At 40.3% G+C, this 18,962-nt stretch overlaps 1 protein-coding gene across 3 annotated transcripts in view; it reads right to left on the bottom strand.

Moving 5' to 3' along the window:
• The window catches only part of fam126b (family with sequence similarity 126 member B), a 41,409-nt gene that overhangs the window by 15,114 nt on the left and 7,333 nt on the right, over positions 1 to 18,962 (bottom strand). For all 3 annotated transcript variants that reach the window (XM_022740224.1, XM_022740225.1, XM_022740226.1), the window contains exons 2-5: positions 9,753 to 9,837; positions 4,682 to 4,759; positions 1,944 to 2,045; positions 243 to 422 (exon numbers count right to left, since the gene is read on the bottom strand). In XM_022740224.1, coding sequence (XP_022595945.1) covers positions 243 to 422; positions 1,944 to 2,045; positions 4,682 to 4,732 — 333 coding nt within the window. In that variant the 5' untranslated portion in view covers positions 4,733 to 4,759; positions 9,753 to 9,837. The remainder of the gene's footprint in view (positions 1 to 242; positions 423 to 1,943; positions 2,046 to 4,681; positions 4,760 to 9,752; positions 9,838 to 18,962) is intronic.

The following is an 18,962-nucleotide window of genomic DNA, read 5'->3' as shown; positions in this document are numbered from 1 at the left end:
GGGGGGGTCAATACTAATTTCCTTATTGTTTACTGATGCAGTCACTTTGCTGTTGCTATTTTGCCTCCCTCTTGGTAACCGCATGGATACTTTCAAATAAGGACGTGAACTGGCACACTAAAATATCCTTCATTGCTGGCATATTAAGAATTCACAAGGCAAAACCTCTAAAAGGTCATGCCATTGCCTCTCTCACCACCATCACCACCACCATCACCACACCCACAAGGGCTGACACCCACCAGGTTATAGATGCCCAACAGGAGGGCCTCAATGCAGCCATTGCTCTGGCGATCCCTGCTGGCTGTGACACGCAGATATACCCACACCAGCTCAGGCAGGAACTGCAGGGTGAAACGTCGCAGGCGGTCTTCGGAGCTCCGGTACAGCTCGAATAGCTGGTGGCAAACAGGCTCCAGCAGCTAGAGCAGGAAATATGTAAATACAAATGAGCACAGGTCAGACATATTAATAGAATATGCACTATGGTTATTAGGCTGTTCTAATAACTGGATATGAAAATTCAAAGATACATTTCTGTATATTCAGTGTAAAAATGGTCTGAGTCATCTATATTGTCATGCATTGTCATATTGTCAAGCCTAAATTTGACCTACATAACAAAAAAATGTATTTCAGATTCATCAAATGAACAGGATGACGAGAAGATATGATCCTGTTTTCTCTCATATGCAAAACTCTCAGTCTCAGCAGCAAGCGTTCCTTCAAGAGGACATTAAGACAGCACCTCTGCTTCACAGCTCTTATTTCAAAACATGAATGGATCTCATCCCGACTATAACAGGGAGATACGGACAGTTGGAAGGAAAGTTTTGCTGCCGGTCACTAGTGGGAGGCACGCAGGAGCAGAGGGGATAAATCACTACAATGAAAGTCTGGTCAGATGTAGTCTCAGGGGAGCCAGCTGAGCCAATGTGTTTATACCGTCCAGGGGTCAGTGAAGTGAGCGCCCACACAGCACTACTCTTGTGTGTGTGTTGTACTGTGGCCGGCCCTGAAATAAGTGGCAACTCATCAATGAATTTGGCGAGGCATTTGGCCCTCCGTGTCATGAGTAAAAAAAAAAAAAACAAACACTTTAACACACAGCAGTCAAGTATGACTTACAATCCCCCTCTCTCCCTCTCTATCACACAAACACAAACACACACACACACACACACACACACACACACACACACACACACACAAGCCCTCTCCTGGATCACTTGTCCAGTCATTAATGGGATTGTGCAGCCAGATTGACAACGCTAATGGAATTTAGATCCCTGGTTGCTTGACACCCAAATTCAACCATGAAAGAGCGAGGGAAAGAGGGGGGAAGAGAATTGGAGGCACCAACTGTATCATTAGAGTGAAATTAAAGTCCCGTCTCACTGAGTGCCTCAGGCCTTTGCTCGAAAAATTGTGTCATTAGGTCCTTTAAAGAGAAAATACTGGTCTAGCCCTGCTGGTATTGTGGTGTGTGTGTTGCAGTATGCCTAATAATAACCTGAGTTTGTGGCTAAGTACAGTACAGTATCTGTGTTTGAATCTATGCAACAAGCTTTACCAGTGTGGGCAGCAGATGTTCCAGTTTGTCAGAGTGGTGTGTGTGTGTGTGTGTGTGTGTGTGTGTGTGCGTGTGTGTGTCTGTGTGCATGTGGGTACGTGCGTGTGTGTAAAGGGAACACTGTGTGCCATCTCACAGGTAATGTGGCTAGCTCTGGCACTGCGCCCGTCCGTCATACTCTCCCAGAGCAATGTGTGCTTGTTTTTGTGTGCACATGTACTTGCAGACACAGCTGTGTGTCAGTTTCTTGCTCACTGCCAACGGAGACTACATCGTGTGAGTCACAAGCAACACGTTTCTTTGAGCTAAAAACAGCCATACTTGGGGCTCTAAGAAAGTGTAGGTGCCCTGTGTGTGCCCTGTGTATCACCTCATTGTTGGGGTCCTGAATGACTCTGTAGAGTGCCGGCACCAGGGACTTCTTTAGATGAAGGCTGCCGGCGTAGCTGGGGATGTGGGTTTCTGGTAAGGACTGGAGCAAAGAGAAAGAAAGGTTTACTGAGATATATGACACATAAGGTCTATGCAACATTTTCCCTTGCATCACTTCAAATAGTAATGGGACAACAATTTTAAATTAAAAAAAAAAAATAGCCTGGTTAGATCCCTAGGTGTGTACAAACTGCGCTGAGATCTGTGCTAACATTATGTAATTCCATAGCTCCTGTCAAGGGTTGTAACTAAAGAGTGTAACTGAAAACACCTGTCAACCATCATTCAGATGCAAATTCCTCATAGAGGAGACAGATACTCATTTCTCCACCAGCATCCGCCCAAACACAGCATCTTGTTGTCTACTGTCGGTCTATAGGAAACCACACGCTCTGCTATTACTATTGCTCTGTCCACGTCCTTGTAAGACCCACATGTAAATAGAACAAGTGCACACCCAAAGGTGTTTTTCACAGCAGACATTGTGACTTTCTGCAGCTGCAACATGACAGGTGTTTCTAATAACAGTAATAATGGCTCTGTTCTATTCAAAGAGTCCCAGTAAGTCATGACAGTAAGCAAGCATGAACAATACCAGGATCCTGGAGCTGAAGCAAGAAAATGGAATTCAGACATTTTATTATTTATACCTGTGCTTTCCCCACAGTGACATGCCAAACATTATTAGGGCATTAAAAAGCCCTGTCCTGTAAGGCAGAGTCAAAAGCATTCTGGGGAAATGTGGAGAAATGACTGACTGGGAAAGTCAATACGATCTGGTCAGTGAAAGTGGACACAAAAGGATCACAAAATAACTTTTTGAAGGCATTGAGCATCACAGAGTGATGATGTCTGACCAGTTCTTTAAATGATCAAGATTGCGTGTTTGTCTGCAGATGACAGAGGACTAAGATACACCCTCAGCACAGCCTCAGTGTGGTCATTTTGAGGACAGAACACAATGTCCCTGGTCTGCACAACTCACACCATGAGTCATACCAATCTATTTCCCTCACTATTCATCATACTCCCTCCTTTCTTTCTTTCACATTTTTTGCGCTATCCTCTGCCACCCCTCCCAACACACCACACGCTTATTTCACCTCTTTGACTTGTCTTCCCTTTGCACTCCCTTCATCACACACACATCATTTTAAATACGTCATGTACAGTGGCCAATTCAGGACTCAGACTCTGGGCTGAAGTCAGCTTTCATTAGTCTGACCTGTATGTTGTCATGTTTACCCCTGATGTCCACTGGAGGCAGCGGCAGTAGGTTCCAGTGTCTTCTCTTCAAGCAGCCATATTTCCAATATTTATCAGAGCTGCTGTATACACTTTTGCACCTGACTTACGGTTGGTAAGGTGACAGATACCTTGTAGCTGTACCTCACTTGTTTAGCTCAATACCTGAATGGAAACAATACTCCTGTCCTGCTTCACATTCTTTGAAGGAAAAGTGATATAAACAAGAAAAACTAGTTATGTGCCTAAAGACTAAGTCAAAACCTAATGAAATACATCATTAAATATTACATTTCTGTTCAATTTTATGTTTCAGACATGCAAGCTACTCAGTCAAAAATAGACCCGGTGCGTGAAGATAGCGCAGCGGAGAAAAGATCTGGTCATGCATCCAGCGGACATTAGAGGTGAGGTCAGACAGAGTGCTGGATAAACTTTGTCTGGCCTGCCTGCACTTTAGAATGAATGAAATATGGTGAAAACCACAGTGGAGAAAACATTAAACAAGATTGTGTTCTTGAATTAGACCTGGAAGTTACCTGGCCAGAATTAGGAACAGACAATCTACTGATATTACTGTATATATCCTTTTTCTTAAGAGGAAGTATTTGTAATATCAATGTCTATCCTGATGCATTTAAGAGGAAAACTCAGCACAACTCATAAATCATTATCCTATAACTTGATTGTGCATTTCACATTGTTATACAGCGCTCAGGCAACTCACATAAGCCTCTGAGTTATGAAGTAGTTAATATCAGCATGCTGTTACCAATGGCAGTTACCTGGAAGTACAGATGGTCTTAAATCTTTAACCAGGAAACCAGTTATCATTTCAGCATGTTTGAGTTTCAGTTTTGAGTAACTGAAATTGACTCAACATGACTGTTTTTGTCAGTTTCATCCATGATTAGCACTTAGGAGAAAGTTAGACAGCAGTAAGAGCATGATTTACACAGTGTATAGAATCTTAGGGATTACTGAAATGTGCTTGTGTGTAAAGCCTGTTCATACTTCACATGCCTGCAAGCAAAAACAAGTCTCCATTAAAGTGTGATGTAGAGTTTGATAAGGATGATTGTAAAATGTGTTTCACAGATTAAATCAAAGTGTGTCTGCTTGTGAGATGGAAGACCGAAAATGCTTTAGGTACAGTTCATGTGTAGCCTGAGCTTGAAAAGGACAAAGTACAAACAGCTTACACTGATGAAAGCAGAGCTGACCCTGAGTCTTCACTGTCCTAAAATGATTTTACATGGTTTTTAAATTTACAAAGGACTGAAATATAAAAGAGGTGACATGCACACACTTGCACACTCCACACTCTTTTTCATCAAAGTTGTTAAACCCCCACAGTGTGTGGTATCTGTGGCCTCCAAAGAAGACCTCCACTGAAATGCGTCACGATGGAGAACAGAGGGGCGACTTTACCTTGAATTCTGAGAGCCATTCTTCGACAACGCCGCGCTCTGAACCCAGCATCTTCCTCAGAGACCCCCCCTCGGCTGCCTGGTGAACACAGAGAGACGGAAAGCCGGAGGGAGAGGGGAGATGGGAGATATAGTGAAAAAAAAGGAGAGCAGAGATTGTGAAAGAGGAGGAGACATTGGAGGCCATTCACAGTGAGCACTTCAACATGTCCTCGCAATGACATGATGAAGAACTATACAAGTGTTTTTCCATGTTTGAGCCTATTTACGTCACAGCCCATATACTTCACTTAACATTATATCAAACCATTTTAGAATTGTTTGTCAAGTTGTTTGTTTTTTGTTATTTCAGAATGCGTTTTCTCAACTAAAAATGCAACCCTTTTCCTCTGCAGTTCATTATGCTGTGCAAATAACATGCAGGGACTTGAAACTTGCTTGGCATTCACAGTGAACAGTAAGTTTACTTTTTTAATTTATGCAGGTTAAAGCCCAATCTGGGTTCCTATGCAGAGACGGATGAGATGGCTCTAGACAACATCCACATTTCATGCCACGTGTCAACATATTTGGCAGTTGACCCTCAGTCTTATTTGATACAACTGCCCACAAGCATATGAATATGCCACCCAAGAAAATTATTCAGATTGTCCTGCGATAATAATGGCATTGCAAAGGTGCACAAATTTACAGACAACAGATAAAAGTAATCAAATGTTAACTGTGCAGGACTGCCAATTTTAACTCTCAGCATTTTAAAGTAAATGGAAACCATGGTCCCTTAATGCCTCTGAGTGTGGGGGCTATGATACTGGCCACACTATTGCATAACAGCTCACTTCAGTGACCCTACCTGTCACCGTGGATGTGAACAGCCAAAGACAGTCACATGGGCTTTCACTTGACAATTCAAAAACTCTTTTTTTGTTCCTCGCCACTTGTGAATTCCAATGAAATCTTCTGAAAACAGACACAAACCCCCACAAGGCAACTAAACACCAACCTTATGGACCTGGCAAAAAGGCAAAAAACTAACAATAAAAGCGCTCATTAAATAAAAATTACATAAAATATAAGTGCTCTTATGTTTATGTGCTTTACAATGCCAGGAAGCTCAGATCTCATTTTTCTGAATGTTAAAGTACAGTTTTGATATTCATAATAAATCAAGAGAGATGACTCACAAAATAGCAAATTTAAACAAATATATTCTGATCTCGGGTTTTAGGCACACTGTAAAATTAACTTCAGCAAACTGCCTCATCCCATGGAAAATATATTGTCATTAATTATCCCGTAGAAGGTTTGCTATGAATGAGACATGTGTCTCAGCATGTGTCTGAGCAAGTGTTTGTATGTGCGTGTGTGTGGGTGTGGTTTGATGGAGCAGGAGCAGTCACAGGCTAGGCTTGGGTGATATCCTGAATTATATCTTGATACAGTCCATTCCAATATATATGTATGAATTATATTTATGTTTCAGGTAGCAGCGATGCTGTCACTAAAGAGCAGTTCAAAGTTTTATTTGTCACATGCCAAGGTACAATGTACAGTAAACAAAGCAGTGAAGTGAGGGTTGAACTCTGCAGCAGGGCAGACTGTGCATAACTTTTCATTTTATGAAAAATACTGCAATATTCAATATCATCGAATATCAGCCCAAGCCTTTCACACGCTCCAGTGACAGTTTGGATACAGACTGTAGGTTGCCAAAATGAGAGAAACAAATGATTCTTATGGAATGGCAGATGTACGCTTCAGCTCACCATAGCAGACCATCCTCTCACTATCTGACACCAACACCCTTCACCAAAGACTGACATGACTGAGCTACCGTCACAAACCTTTAGGAGAGCCAAAAGCAGAGGTTAAGAGCAAGAACCAGGTCTATGCAGGCCACAGGGCTGAGTAAAATCTGTAACCATCCACTCTGACTCAATGAAAAACATTGACTTTATAATGTTTTTCATGAAAACTGAGAAAAAATATTGAATTGCAAGGCAAGCAACCCTGAGCTACAATTTACAACCTGTAAACTGCTATTGATGTCTTTAACAGCAACTTCACAGAACTGGCCTGTATTGTAAATTCCTTCAGATGAACAGAATCCCTGACTCAACAACAGGTGGTGAATGAGTCATGGTCACTATGTAGTCTCTCCCTGACAGCAAGAGCCAACAATTAACACAACATCCATCCTCACCATGTGCCATACCTTATCTAAGACAATGCTTGAAGTTTGTGCCATTGTCAATGACTCTGACTCAGAGGACATTGCGCAATTGTAAAAACTCTTTGAAAGTGTGTCAGACATGAGTTTGGTTTCTTACTTCAGTCACCTGTGCTCAAATACAACAGTGCATGAGCCTTTCGCCTTGGGAAAAAAAAAGCTGTGGCCCATAAACTTGTTGTGGTTTTGACTTGATGAGATTATGGATTAGGACTAACTCAATAAATTCAAAGTGGGAAGATCCCACTTAACATTCCTGGCTACAGCCTTTGCTGGCTGACTGTATGGTATTCTCCTACAGCTAGCATTCTTAGCCACACACTTTAACACATTTCTCTTTTCATCAAATATGGTAGATGTGATGTTCAATTGTCATAATTAAGGGACTATCATATCACATACAGTATACAGTCCAGACAAATGATATCTAGAGACTCCACTAAAGTGGTTTGCAATGAGCCGTCTCATCACTGTTTGCCCTCACACTGTGATTATAAGCAGCCACGACATTTATGTCACAACCTAAGATTTGATCAATTCCCTTTGTCTTCCTACCTTTTGTTCCTCCCTTTGGCACAAAAATGTGCTCCCACAGCATGCGACATGTGACAGAATAGTGTCGTAAATAAACTCATTGCAGCTGTATCTGGGTCAGCGTCCTTGGTTAACTTTCTGACATGTGCAAGTTAACAGAACCAAACTCAGACCACGGAGATTATGCAGACAGCCACTTAGAGAGTGAAGAAGTACAGTCACATGAAACTGAGGATTCAACAGTAAAATGCTGTATGTGTGCAAAATTGGGAATATGCACACACACATGCACACACACACACACACACACACACACACACACACACTTTGTCAGATTTAGCACCCACTGCTTATAAGATGTTCACACACTGTTCCTTTTTGTAAGCCCCAAACAGTGTCAAACTGTGTGCATGTGCACAATCCTAATGCTCTCTGCTACAGTAAACCATAATGTCTACACACCCCTATTTAATCTTATTTGGTGCGCCCAAATCATTGCAGGACTGGAAATTAGCACAAGCTCAAAGCGGTTCCAGATTTACATATCTGTTTTGTAATGTTTCTCGCAGTTAACAGAAAATACCACACTGAAATATAAAACAATAACTGGTACTAAATGAAGAAAAAGTCATAATGAAAACAGTTTTCAAGGCCTGAACAGAAATTTCACATGTTCTTAAGGGATTAAGACATTGGCATTAATGGCATTAAAAAAAATGCCATTCGATTTTTTCAATATTAACCTTTTATTTTATCATTATTTTATTTAAAAGCCAACTGCTCATATCTCAACTTCTGTGGTGTGACTTGTTCAAGACAGGCAAAACTAGTCACTTGACTTCTGTTTTATAATTTAAAAGTGAAACGTTGAAGTACTGATAAATTGTAGTAAAGTAAGACTTTCATTCAGAGAAAAAAAATGTATACTTGGACTGCCCACTGTACCCTGCAACATTTCACTCCAGTATTTCACACCAGTGTTTAAAGGTTACCATGATACACAAGTCCCAAATAAAACCATGCATGACTCCCTGAATGGTGCAGATAAGCCTGAAAGTGTTATAAAACAGGCTTAGAGGAGCAAGATATCAGATTTGCTGTTGGGTAGGAGGAGAGACAGTGATCATGTTCACTGCTCAGAGCAGATGACGATCTGAACAAGTGGAATCTTTTTGTGGGCGCACACTATTTCAATCTGCGTGAATTGAAAAGCTCCATTTAGTAAGCTTGTTCAGCTCTTCATGAAAGGCTGACTCATTCATTTCCTCTGGCTTGTCAAACTGTCAAAAACTCACTGAAGTAAAATTCACCATTGGCAGGACAGGCTTATCGGTTGCCATGGGAACTGTAGTCAAGTGACTTTCAGGCAATATTGCACAAACATAGTCACAATCTCCTCTTCCTGAGTGAGCACACTGATTAATGGCCAGCAGTGTTTTTACAGATCATTAGGATGTCACAGAGAAGTTGACCTCTGACCGTTTAGATATAAAATGTCATCTCTTCATCATTTTGTCCTTTTAGACATTTGTGTTATATTGTGTCATAATTAGTGTATGAATTCTTGAGTTATGGCCAACAATGTGTTTTGTGAGGTTACAGTGACCTTTTTACCACCAAAATCTAATCAGCTCATCCTTGAGTCAGAGTGAATGTTGGTTGTCAAGACTACACTGGGATATCGCATTTTTCCTGACAATAACATTTTTCATAACTGATAATGACAAACAATCAACCTATATATTCTAAAAAAAATAAAATAAAAAATAAATAAATAAATAAATAAATAAATAAATAATAATAATAATAATAATAATAAAATAATAATAAACATGGAAGACTTAAGAGAACTTGGTCCACATCTTAAATGAGCCAAATGTTTCGACAAACATGCAGGTAAAACAATCAGCTATCAGTGATGTTTGCCTCAACAGTTAACACTTAACATCATTTGGCAAAAAAGGAAAAGTGCATCGCTAAACATGACTGTTGTTGACAGATGAAACGAGGGCTGTAGAAATGAACACTACAGAGACTTTATCAAGACAAAAGGGTTTGCATTAACTGTGGAAATTAGAAATAAAGGTCTTTTCCTAATATAAGCCTGTCCCAGTCTCTGAGACTGAGGTAAACTATTTGAGACTTTACAGCAGTCAGAAAATACGTTTAAAACAATGGAAATTGATTTTTATAGGCAGAAACCAAGAAATAGAAAATAAGAGCTTTACAATTCAGCTGTTCATAAGTACCAATAAAATACAAAACATGAGGCAGTTTGAGAGGATCATTATTAACCTGTTGTATTTACCTCAGTATCCCAGAACTCAGATCTCCACTGGGAGAGGCAAATGGTTCTCCGCACTGTCACACATCTGTCACTCACTGACGGTCACCTGCAACAACAGGGGGAAAAATGATCCATGAATATGATCATCATAGAAAGGACTGTCCTAAGAAAAAAAAAATTTAAATTAAAAAATACTTTAACTGCATTTATATAGCTTAAACATCAGTACTCTTCCAGCATGGCAGTCAGACAAACAAGTATGAACACTAGAGACAAAACTCACTGCAGTCTTGGGGCGTGGCTTATTTCAAACAAGAAATTTAAACTATAATATATAATAAAGATAAATAAGATTATATAAGAAAGATAAATACGATTACATAACATAATATTGTCATATGTCATATCATTAGTTAGCAGCAAAAAATATTTTGCCTAATGTGTGTTCCTTTCCTGAGTGAATCAAAACGATCGATTGCTTTTAAAGAAATTACAAATAAACTTCAGGGCTGCAACGAGCTATCATTTTTATTATTGACTAATCTGCCAATTATTTTTTTTATGAATTGTTTGGTCTTTAAAACATTAGAAATAGCTAAAAAAAAAAATGCCCATCACATTGTCCTAGAGTGCAATGAGGCATTATCAAATGTCTTCTTTTGTGCAAAAACACAACCATTCAAAACCCAAAAATATTTATATATTTATATTTACCATGATGTAAACCAAGAAAAACAGCAAATTCTCACATTTTAAAATATTTGGGCTACTTGTAAGTTTTCTCTTTCGCCAAGCGTGGTTACTTGCCAGGAGCAAGGTATTTGTCGCTTGACAAGAGCTTCGGCCATCATGCTACTTCTTCAGGGCAAATTGAAGGCTACAGTGAGTGGCTATTGGGAAGTGACAAGACAGGCGGGGGCTAGCTGGTTAGCTAACTTCAGTAGAAGAAAAGATGTGATAGAGACAAGAGTTGACACATTGGTGTTGCTTTCCACCGCTGGAGACAGCTCTTGGTGAAGAAAAGAACTTGCAATGTTTCTTCTAGACAGGTAGGTAAACAGCTGTTAATGCTAACTCTGGCTATGTAGCAATAGTAAAACTCACAAATAGGTGCTTTAAATGATTAATCAATATTCAAAATAGTTGCATCTGAATTTTCTTTTGATTGGCTACTTGATTAATCGACTAATTGTTGCAGCTCTAGAAATAGATGGCTTAGAAGTTTATTTGTAATTCCGTTCAAAGTGTTTCAAAGAATGGTTCTGAATCAATCTTACTTTGTTGAGAGAGGAAATTCTACAGGCCAACAAACAACATACATGACAAATAATCTGTCAAGACAATGAACAAAGCAGCTGACCACATAGAGACTCAGTAACCAACAGATGGTTGCTACAACAGCATGACCCTCCACTAAAGATGCATAGTTTTAACATTATAAAACATGATGTAGAGACGCCTTACTAACAGGCATTCAACAGGCAAACAAATAAGATGCAGTTTTTGTTTCATAATGGAAACTGTGCATTTCTTTTTTCTTTTTTTTAAACAAAGACTTTGTTTTAAAGGTTATTTTGAGTCATGGCACAAGGAGTACATTTTCAAGTTCCCTGTTGTTGCATAGCAACAGTCAGCTGGCCAACTTGTTGTCCTCGGCTGCTAAAAATGCATCTTGAAGATCCACACCCATAGTATTTACTGTATTTGGCAGAATGAATGAAGGCCTCAATGACACACAAGAAGATGCTGTAGAGAGTTTGTTCTGCACTGCTGCATGTCCCTGAGAGGCAGACAGTGCCATATCGCTGAGCACTGCATTTGATGTTCAGTGTTTGCAACACAGCCTTGTGTTTACCTGAAGGACCCTTACATTAGTAATTCATCACAAAGTGTCGAGGAAACTACCATGCAGAGGTCCCATCTGTCTAAGACTATGCGTTTACCCTCGCTATCTATTGAAAGCTGCAAAGACGCTATTTATTTTCATTTGCTAGATAAAGCCTACTCGTTGTGTGACTCATAAAAAGCAAGGGGAACAGTGGCCCTAGGTTGAGTGAAGATAGCAAAGGGAGGGACTATGAATAAATAGTACAACACAAACAAGATCTGCAACATGCATAGATTGCATGTCAGATGACAGAGTGATGTCACATAAAAATAAGGTTTGAGAGGGAAATATCTTTAATTCTTTAGAGCAAGATACCACCACAATAGTCCCCTTTATATGTGATCAACCTCATGACTGTATGTCATTCACTCTATATCAGCGGTCCCCAAACTTTTTTCAGTGGGGGCCACATCAACTTTCCTTTCTGAGATGGGGGGCCGAGGTTAGTCTATAACAGGAAATGATATGGGCCAGGGTGACAACCAGTATTATTGTGGAGATTACAATGATAATTTGTTGTAGCTGCCCTTCGTTTGGCTTTGGCACCACCTGTTGATTTGGCAAAAAAAAGTAATAAAAAGTCTTCACATGTGTTATTTTGAAGTACCACAGATACTCCATTTATTTTTTGGGGGGGGGGGGGGCGCCGGGCCGCCAGGCAGCTAGCTCTGCTTGCTGGGCGCAATGGCTGTGCCGGGGGGGGGGGGGGCGCCGGCGGGCTGATTCTAGCTCGGAGAGAAAGGCTTGGAACTCCTGTGGTTTAAGTCCGTTTGCTCTGATGAAGTTTATGCAGGACACAACCACCTTCATGACAGATTCCCACCTCAGAACTTTGCAGCTTGACGCTGGCTCGGTCACGATCAAAGTCACGTCAGAATATACCATTGTGTGAGGAGGTGAAGATGAGCCACTATTAACTATAAATAGCTCATAACTATGGTCAATTTTAATTAGAATGCCAACCTTTAAGTACGGATATGTTATGATGTTATGATAGGAAAATGCAATTTAATAAAAATTGGTTGATGTTTAGAGGGATTGTCTGGGATAGTTAAGTGGGCCACTCCAATTGCTTTGGCGGGCCGGATGTGGCCCGCGGGCCGTAGTTTGGGGACCCCTGCTCTATATGGTAGAAATTATAGTATGTCTCAAACTGAGGGTGGGCCCATGATATATATATTGGGGCAATATAAACATGGATATTTCTTCCAAGTTCATCATGGTAGCTGCCCCTTTAATATCTCTGAGTATATTAGGCCACTGTGGGCAATGTTGCAAGTCAATGAGCTGGACTGCCTCATGGCAATACTAGATTTTGATAAATTTTTGCATCAGTGTAATGAAGTCCTGTTGGGTTAGCTGAAAACTGACAATCCATGCGGTTCTTGTAATATTAACAATTCTTCACAATTCCTCAAGTGATTTCTCAGAAAATCTATTATACTGTGATATGGATAGAGGATTAACTCCGTAATGCCAACACGAGCACGGGAAATTTTACAGGGGTGATTTTCAACTGAATGAAATGTTTTGTACAGCACTGTGGTCTGTGTCATGAATCTTAACTTTCAAATCTTATAACAGCATGGCAAGTAGATCATAAGTATGTAAAGAAAATATACACAGTGTTTTTTCTTCATTTAGCTTATAAACTTTTTTCACCAATTTCTGTGTATGTATTTTTAAAAATGTATTTTTATTTTTCATTATTATTATTTTTTACAATAAATGTATTAGATATCTTTAATAAGTCTGTCCCATTGTCTATGACTGTTGCTGACTCCTGCTTTACCAGGCAAGTAAAAGAATTATTTCAACTGCGGGGGACTGGTCTTGTTGCACATGTCAGACAGCATTTTGTAGGTGCTTCAATTCATATGGTATGAGATAAACTGACTGCAATGTAACAAAAGTAGATGCATCTTCTTCAAGTCAGTAATTCCAAAAGGGCTTTTGCCTTATGCCTAATCTATAGGGTAGAGTTTCCCCATTAGATCCAACACAAAAGCCACAGTATTGACGTATAACTACTGTAAGACAGAGACACAATAAAAATCTAACTATGGCTGGTTAACAGGAATAAAAATGAAACAAGAGAAATGAAAATCCATTCTGGTAACAACAATGTATAATTAGCTGGAACTGTATTGAGGAACTATAGTGTAATTAATCTCCACTCTTCACTCACCTCATTCCGGTATTTGCGTGTGTAATAACAACAGCGCTCTCTGGCCAGCCGTCACTGTTGGCTAAATATGTCATACACCTAATGAGGCCTGGCGAATGACAATAACTAAACTTTCCTTCAAGGGCTGCTCTTCCTCTATGCAGGACCTCCTCATTGTGCCGTGGCGGACCTCACAAGGGAATAGGAGAGTGCCAACCCATCCTGTTTACGGCACTTCAAACCTCAAATCACAATGACATTGCTAGACACGCTGCTAAATGGCGCACAAAGTTGAAACAAAGCCGACAAGTATATTTTGTGCATTGAGTTTCAACACAATATGTTCCTTTGAATTTGAAATCAGGCAATGGTGAAGCTTCCCCGAAAACAACAGATTGTTACAATTATTAAAGCTAGTACTAATCCTTTATCATCACAATTTTACCTTAGAACTACATTCAGAATCACAGTGTCTCTATAACACTTGCAGCAACACATAAACACAACCAGACCTTCATGAATGTAAATCTTAACTCCAGAACTGCCCCATTAAGACCGGAGTGGCTAGGGTTGACACCCGGGACATATAATACGGGATTGTCCCGTATTTGAAAATAAAGTGCTGCGTCCTGTATTAAATATATTTTGTTCATGTTATGTCCTCAAAATGCTGTGAATAATGTAACGTCAAGTAATAATTTTGTATAATCTTCCTGGGACTTTAGGTTGCGGTGGAAACGCAGACAACAATTGGGCCACAGGAACCTTTTAGCTCGTTAGGAAAGTACCTGGAACTTTAAGTACCTTAAAGTACCTGGAACTTAAAGTTCCAGGTACTTTTTGGTTAACATTTTTCTGTGCAACAAAAGTACACTATTGTCTTATCATTTGTCCAATCTACTCCCTGGACTGAGCAAAAGAAAGGGAAACAAGGCTGCGGACATGTTTGTGGTTCTGCAAGGCCTTACTTAGATACAGCAGTGCATTGAGCTAAATGTTAATGGCGGCATGCTAACATACTCATAACGACTGTTCAGTGTCTTAGTTTAGTATGTTGTCATGCTAGCATTTGCTAATTAGCACTAAATTCAGCTGAAGCTGGTAGGAACGTCATTACTTGGTAAGTAGCCAAAGTACTTATGACAATTTAAAAAAAAACGTTTTGATGATGAAAGTTATTACAATTGAGTCAATCATTGGGTACAACCGAGGCAGAGGGAAAGTCAGGGGATTACAAAAGCTATTAGGATTTGATACCTGTTTCAAAATACAGATATTAGATTTAATTCAAATTCATTCAATAGATATTAAAATATTTCTCTAAAATATGTCAACCTCATAATGGCGCAAGAGGAAAAGTAAACAGACTGACGTTGCCATTCCTTCATTCAGGCCTCTTGCATGGCACAAAAAAAACCTGGCTTGTCAAATACTCACATGAAGGTGGTTAATACCGACAGTTGTAAACTACCCAGGCAATTTTCTTGTATTTTAATCTGTGTTCAATTTGATTTGAAAATTTTAACGAACGGTTCAAGGAAAAATGGTTAATCATCAGGTTATACTTATTTTCCTTTCTCAGTCTCTACACAACATGCATTTCTTTGATGATGATGATGATGATGATGATGATGATGATGTTATGGTGCTGAAATAGTGGAACCTTTCACATACCCACTGATTAATACATGGCTGAGAAAAGGGCCAGTGAGCTGCACAGTCATGCAAATACTGAGTGCTACATGTTGTTCTTACTGCACTTATGAGGGAGGGGAAGAAACTGCTCATTTTCCACACTGACTGACTGTTACCTGCCTGGAAGCTCGGCAGTCTCATGACTCATTAAGTACTGTGTTTGTTAGCTAAGTTGGTCAGTTAGAATTTCCCTTCATACAATCAGTCAAGTCAGAGCTAAAATCAAAAACAACAACATAAGCTTAACATGCCAAATGTTGGGGCAAGACCGCTGTGTGTGTGTGTGTGTGTGTGTGTGTGTGTGTGTGTGTGTGTGTGTGTGTGTGTGTGTCTGTGTGTCTGTGTGTCTGTGTGTCTGTGTGTCTGTGTGTCTGTGCCATGACTCCACTCTCACCCATGGACAGTCTTATCCGCTCCTTTCCTCTACCAGCAGCTGCCAGGACATACAGGGCCAACAACAGCTGCAGCAAGCTAATCGACATGCTGTGCAACTCTTTAAACAAGCGCCACAAGCATGCTAATCAAGTCAGTTCTATGACAGTCACTTCTATGCTTATCCCACACTGCTGCTCTGTGTAATGTATGTGTGTTTACCTTACTGTCAGTGTAAATGAACCTTATAAAGTGGGCCTTGGTTGTAGATTACATCAGGCAGCAAGCTACAGTACAGCTGATGATAATGACGTTAAAAGGTGACAGGTGACACACAAACCAAGAAATTTAGGCCTACAATCTATCCTAACCTAACAATACTCATCATTCGGTACAGACAGATGAGTCATGCGAGTATCCGTGACTAAGTGACTCATTAAACCAGTGTAAACAACCACAAGGTTACAGCTCTGCAAAGTACAGAGACCCACTCTTTACCACTGCTGCACTCAGAACCAGAGCAGGGGAGAGGTGACAGACCTGAAGATTTAAATCTTTAATCTGTTCCTGTTATGAGCTACAGTAGAAACCTCCCTTACTTGTGTTAGCTGAGATAAACCAATCGACACTCAACTTGTATTACTTCTTTTTTGGGACGCTATTTCACATTCTCCCTGCCAGTGTTGGCAGTTTTGTTGTTTTGCTTTCTGAATGACTCACTGTTGGGTAACAGCAGTCATGAACTGCCTTAAACAACATGGAAATATGCGACACAATCAACAACACTTATCGTTTGAATGCCATCTTTCAAAAGGGTTATTCCAGTGAGCATTGCTGTAGTTGCTACGTGATGGAAAGGAAACAAACCATCATTTTTTATCCCTCTAACAGGGTACCGGAAATTTAACAACCTCGACCACATGAGTCATAATGTATGCAAATGTTGCAGTAGCATTATTTACAACTGTGATGACTAAGTGCAATACTTTTCAGCATACCGTGTAAAGAAATGTTCTAAACACTTCAGCAAAAGACTGTTATTGTGTGCTGCAGACCTCTAAACAAGTGGTATGATCACACCAACAGTTTCTCTCATCTGTACCACCACTAAAATTTATTTTCGTTTTGTTTAAGTTCAAATGCAACTGGCAACTCAACATGAACTAGCAGCTGTGATCAAAACTAATATCTACACGCAACTATTTGTGAGTAAAATGATCAGTTTGGCAAACTGTCGTGCCATAAGATTAGTGAGAGGATTTGGCAGTGGAGGAGTGAGGAGAGTCAAAACAAAACTGATTTCATTCTCTGTTGCTCCAGCAAAGCATGGGGCAGACTTGCCTCTGCTGCCTTACAAAGGCAGACAGTAGTGAGTAGTATGGACAGTGAAGGTTTTAAATTTGAAGGCTACTCAGCTTTTATCTCACGTTTATTCTTCCACATGTGAACCCAACAGGGTAATGCTACAAAATATAATGGAAGTCAAAGAAAAAGCATAAGTGAACTACAGTGATGAAATCCAAAGTAAATTGTCTTTGTAATAGTGACAAACGCCAAAGTTGGCAGATCACTTTGTTGCCTTGCATCAAGGAATGAAAGAAAATAAACTTACCAAAAAGCAGAGTGCACATGTAATGTATGTGTGTTTGTGTCTGTCTCAACTTCTCCTCTCTGCCCTAAATGAGCAGTGCCAGGTTTCAACAGTCCAGCACTGGGGATTTTTCAAGGTCAGCTTAGCTCAGTCAGCCATGAATTATTGAGCTTGAGCAAGTTCTGTCCCTGTTCTGTTTGCGCCACATCTGACGCTGTCCTTCTGCCTTCAAGTTTGGTCGCTGTGACCATGACAAAATGAATATCCAACAACGATGGCCTGACAATTTAGTTGGTCCCGCTGGGAAATTTTCCTTGCTTTTAACTTCTTCAACAGGAAGGTCAGAGCACAGGGTCAAATACAGACCAGGAGGAATTCAGTGTTGTGCTCAAAGGCACGCAACACACACAATTATTGTGCTATTTAAATACGCTGTACTTTCTAAACAGGTGCCATTTCAGATAAGACTATATGACTGAACAAAGATGAGTCTACAGGGGTTTAGATGTCAGGTTTACAATAATCTGGGACAGTTTCAATACCACTGTGAGTTCAGTCTGCTGTCCAAATGCATGAGTAAACAAAAAATGTTTTGTTTCCCTGCTGCCAAAGTATTCCTGTAAGACATTTGACAAAATCATGAAGGAGTTTTACTCATCCTCCTGGTGTATGTGTGTTTGCAAGTGGTCACTCTTCATGGAACACACACACACACTTTATCCAGACACTTTCCCTATGTAGGGGATTAACTCTAATACCTGACCACAGTGAACCAGTCTGCTGTAATCTCCATCCCCGTGCCTCTCAATCGTAACAAGAACCAGCCACTCACCCAGTGGAGTAGGCTGCCTGCACAAGAATAGACTGGGGTTTATTCCTTGCAGATACAACACTGGAAAAATACCACTTTTCAATGTTTTTCTATACAGAACGATGACCATATACAGGTATATAGATGGACGTCAGATAGAGACGTCAACTGATACCAAGGACTTTGATGAATAAAGGTCACAAACAGGCAGTCAACAGTGAGTGAGGTCAAAATGTTCCTGTGTGAATCAATAGTGGCCATAGGACATGTGGACACAGTCACAAAAAATACTCTACGGGCACACACAACACAACACATACTACAGGTAATAAAACAGAAAGAAAGAAAGAAAGAAAGAAGGAAACAAAGAAAGAAAGAAAGAAAGAAAGAAAGAAACAAAGAAAGACAGTCCACCAAATGGAAGAGAGAAAGAGACAGTGAAATATTGGCTACTCTATCTCCCTCATCCTCTCCTCATCTCTCATAGGCCAGGCAAGGGGAACTGAGGCGTACACGCATCCTGGGCTAAAATTAGCTCTGCTGCAGCTGCAAGACCAGACGTGTTGGGATGGGCCCGTGTTGCAACTAAGCACACACACACACACACCCACACATACACACATAGGGTTCCACAAATTAGACTGAGTGAGCCACAACACACAACAGCTCAGGTGAATGCCAACAGCATCCTGCCCCCTTCCTCTCTG

The sequence above is a fragment of the Seriola dumerili genome, unplaced genomic scaffold, assembly GCF_002260705.1.
Source record: "Seriola dumerili isolate Sdu_G_001 unplaced genomic scaffold, Sdu_1.0 BDQW01000052.1, whole genome shotgun sequence".
NCBI lineage: Eukaryota > Metazoa > Chordata > Actinopteri > Carangiformes > Carangidae > Seriola > Seriola dumerili.
The sequence above is the reverse complement of the archived record's forward strand: the minus strand, read 5'-3'. Positions and strand labels throughout refer to the sequence as shown.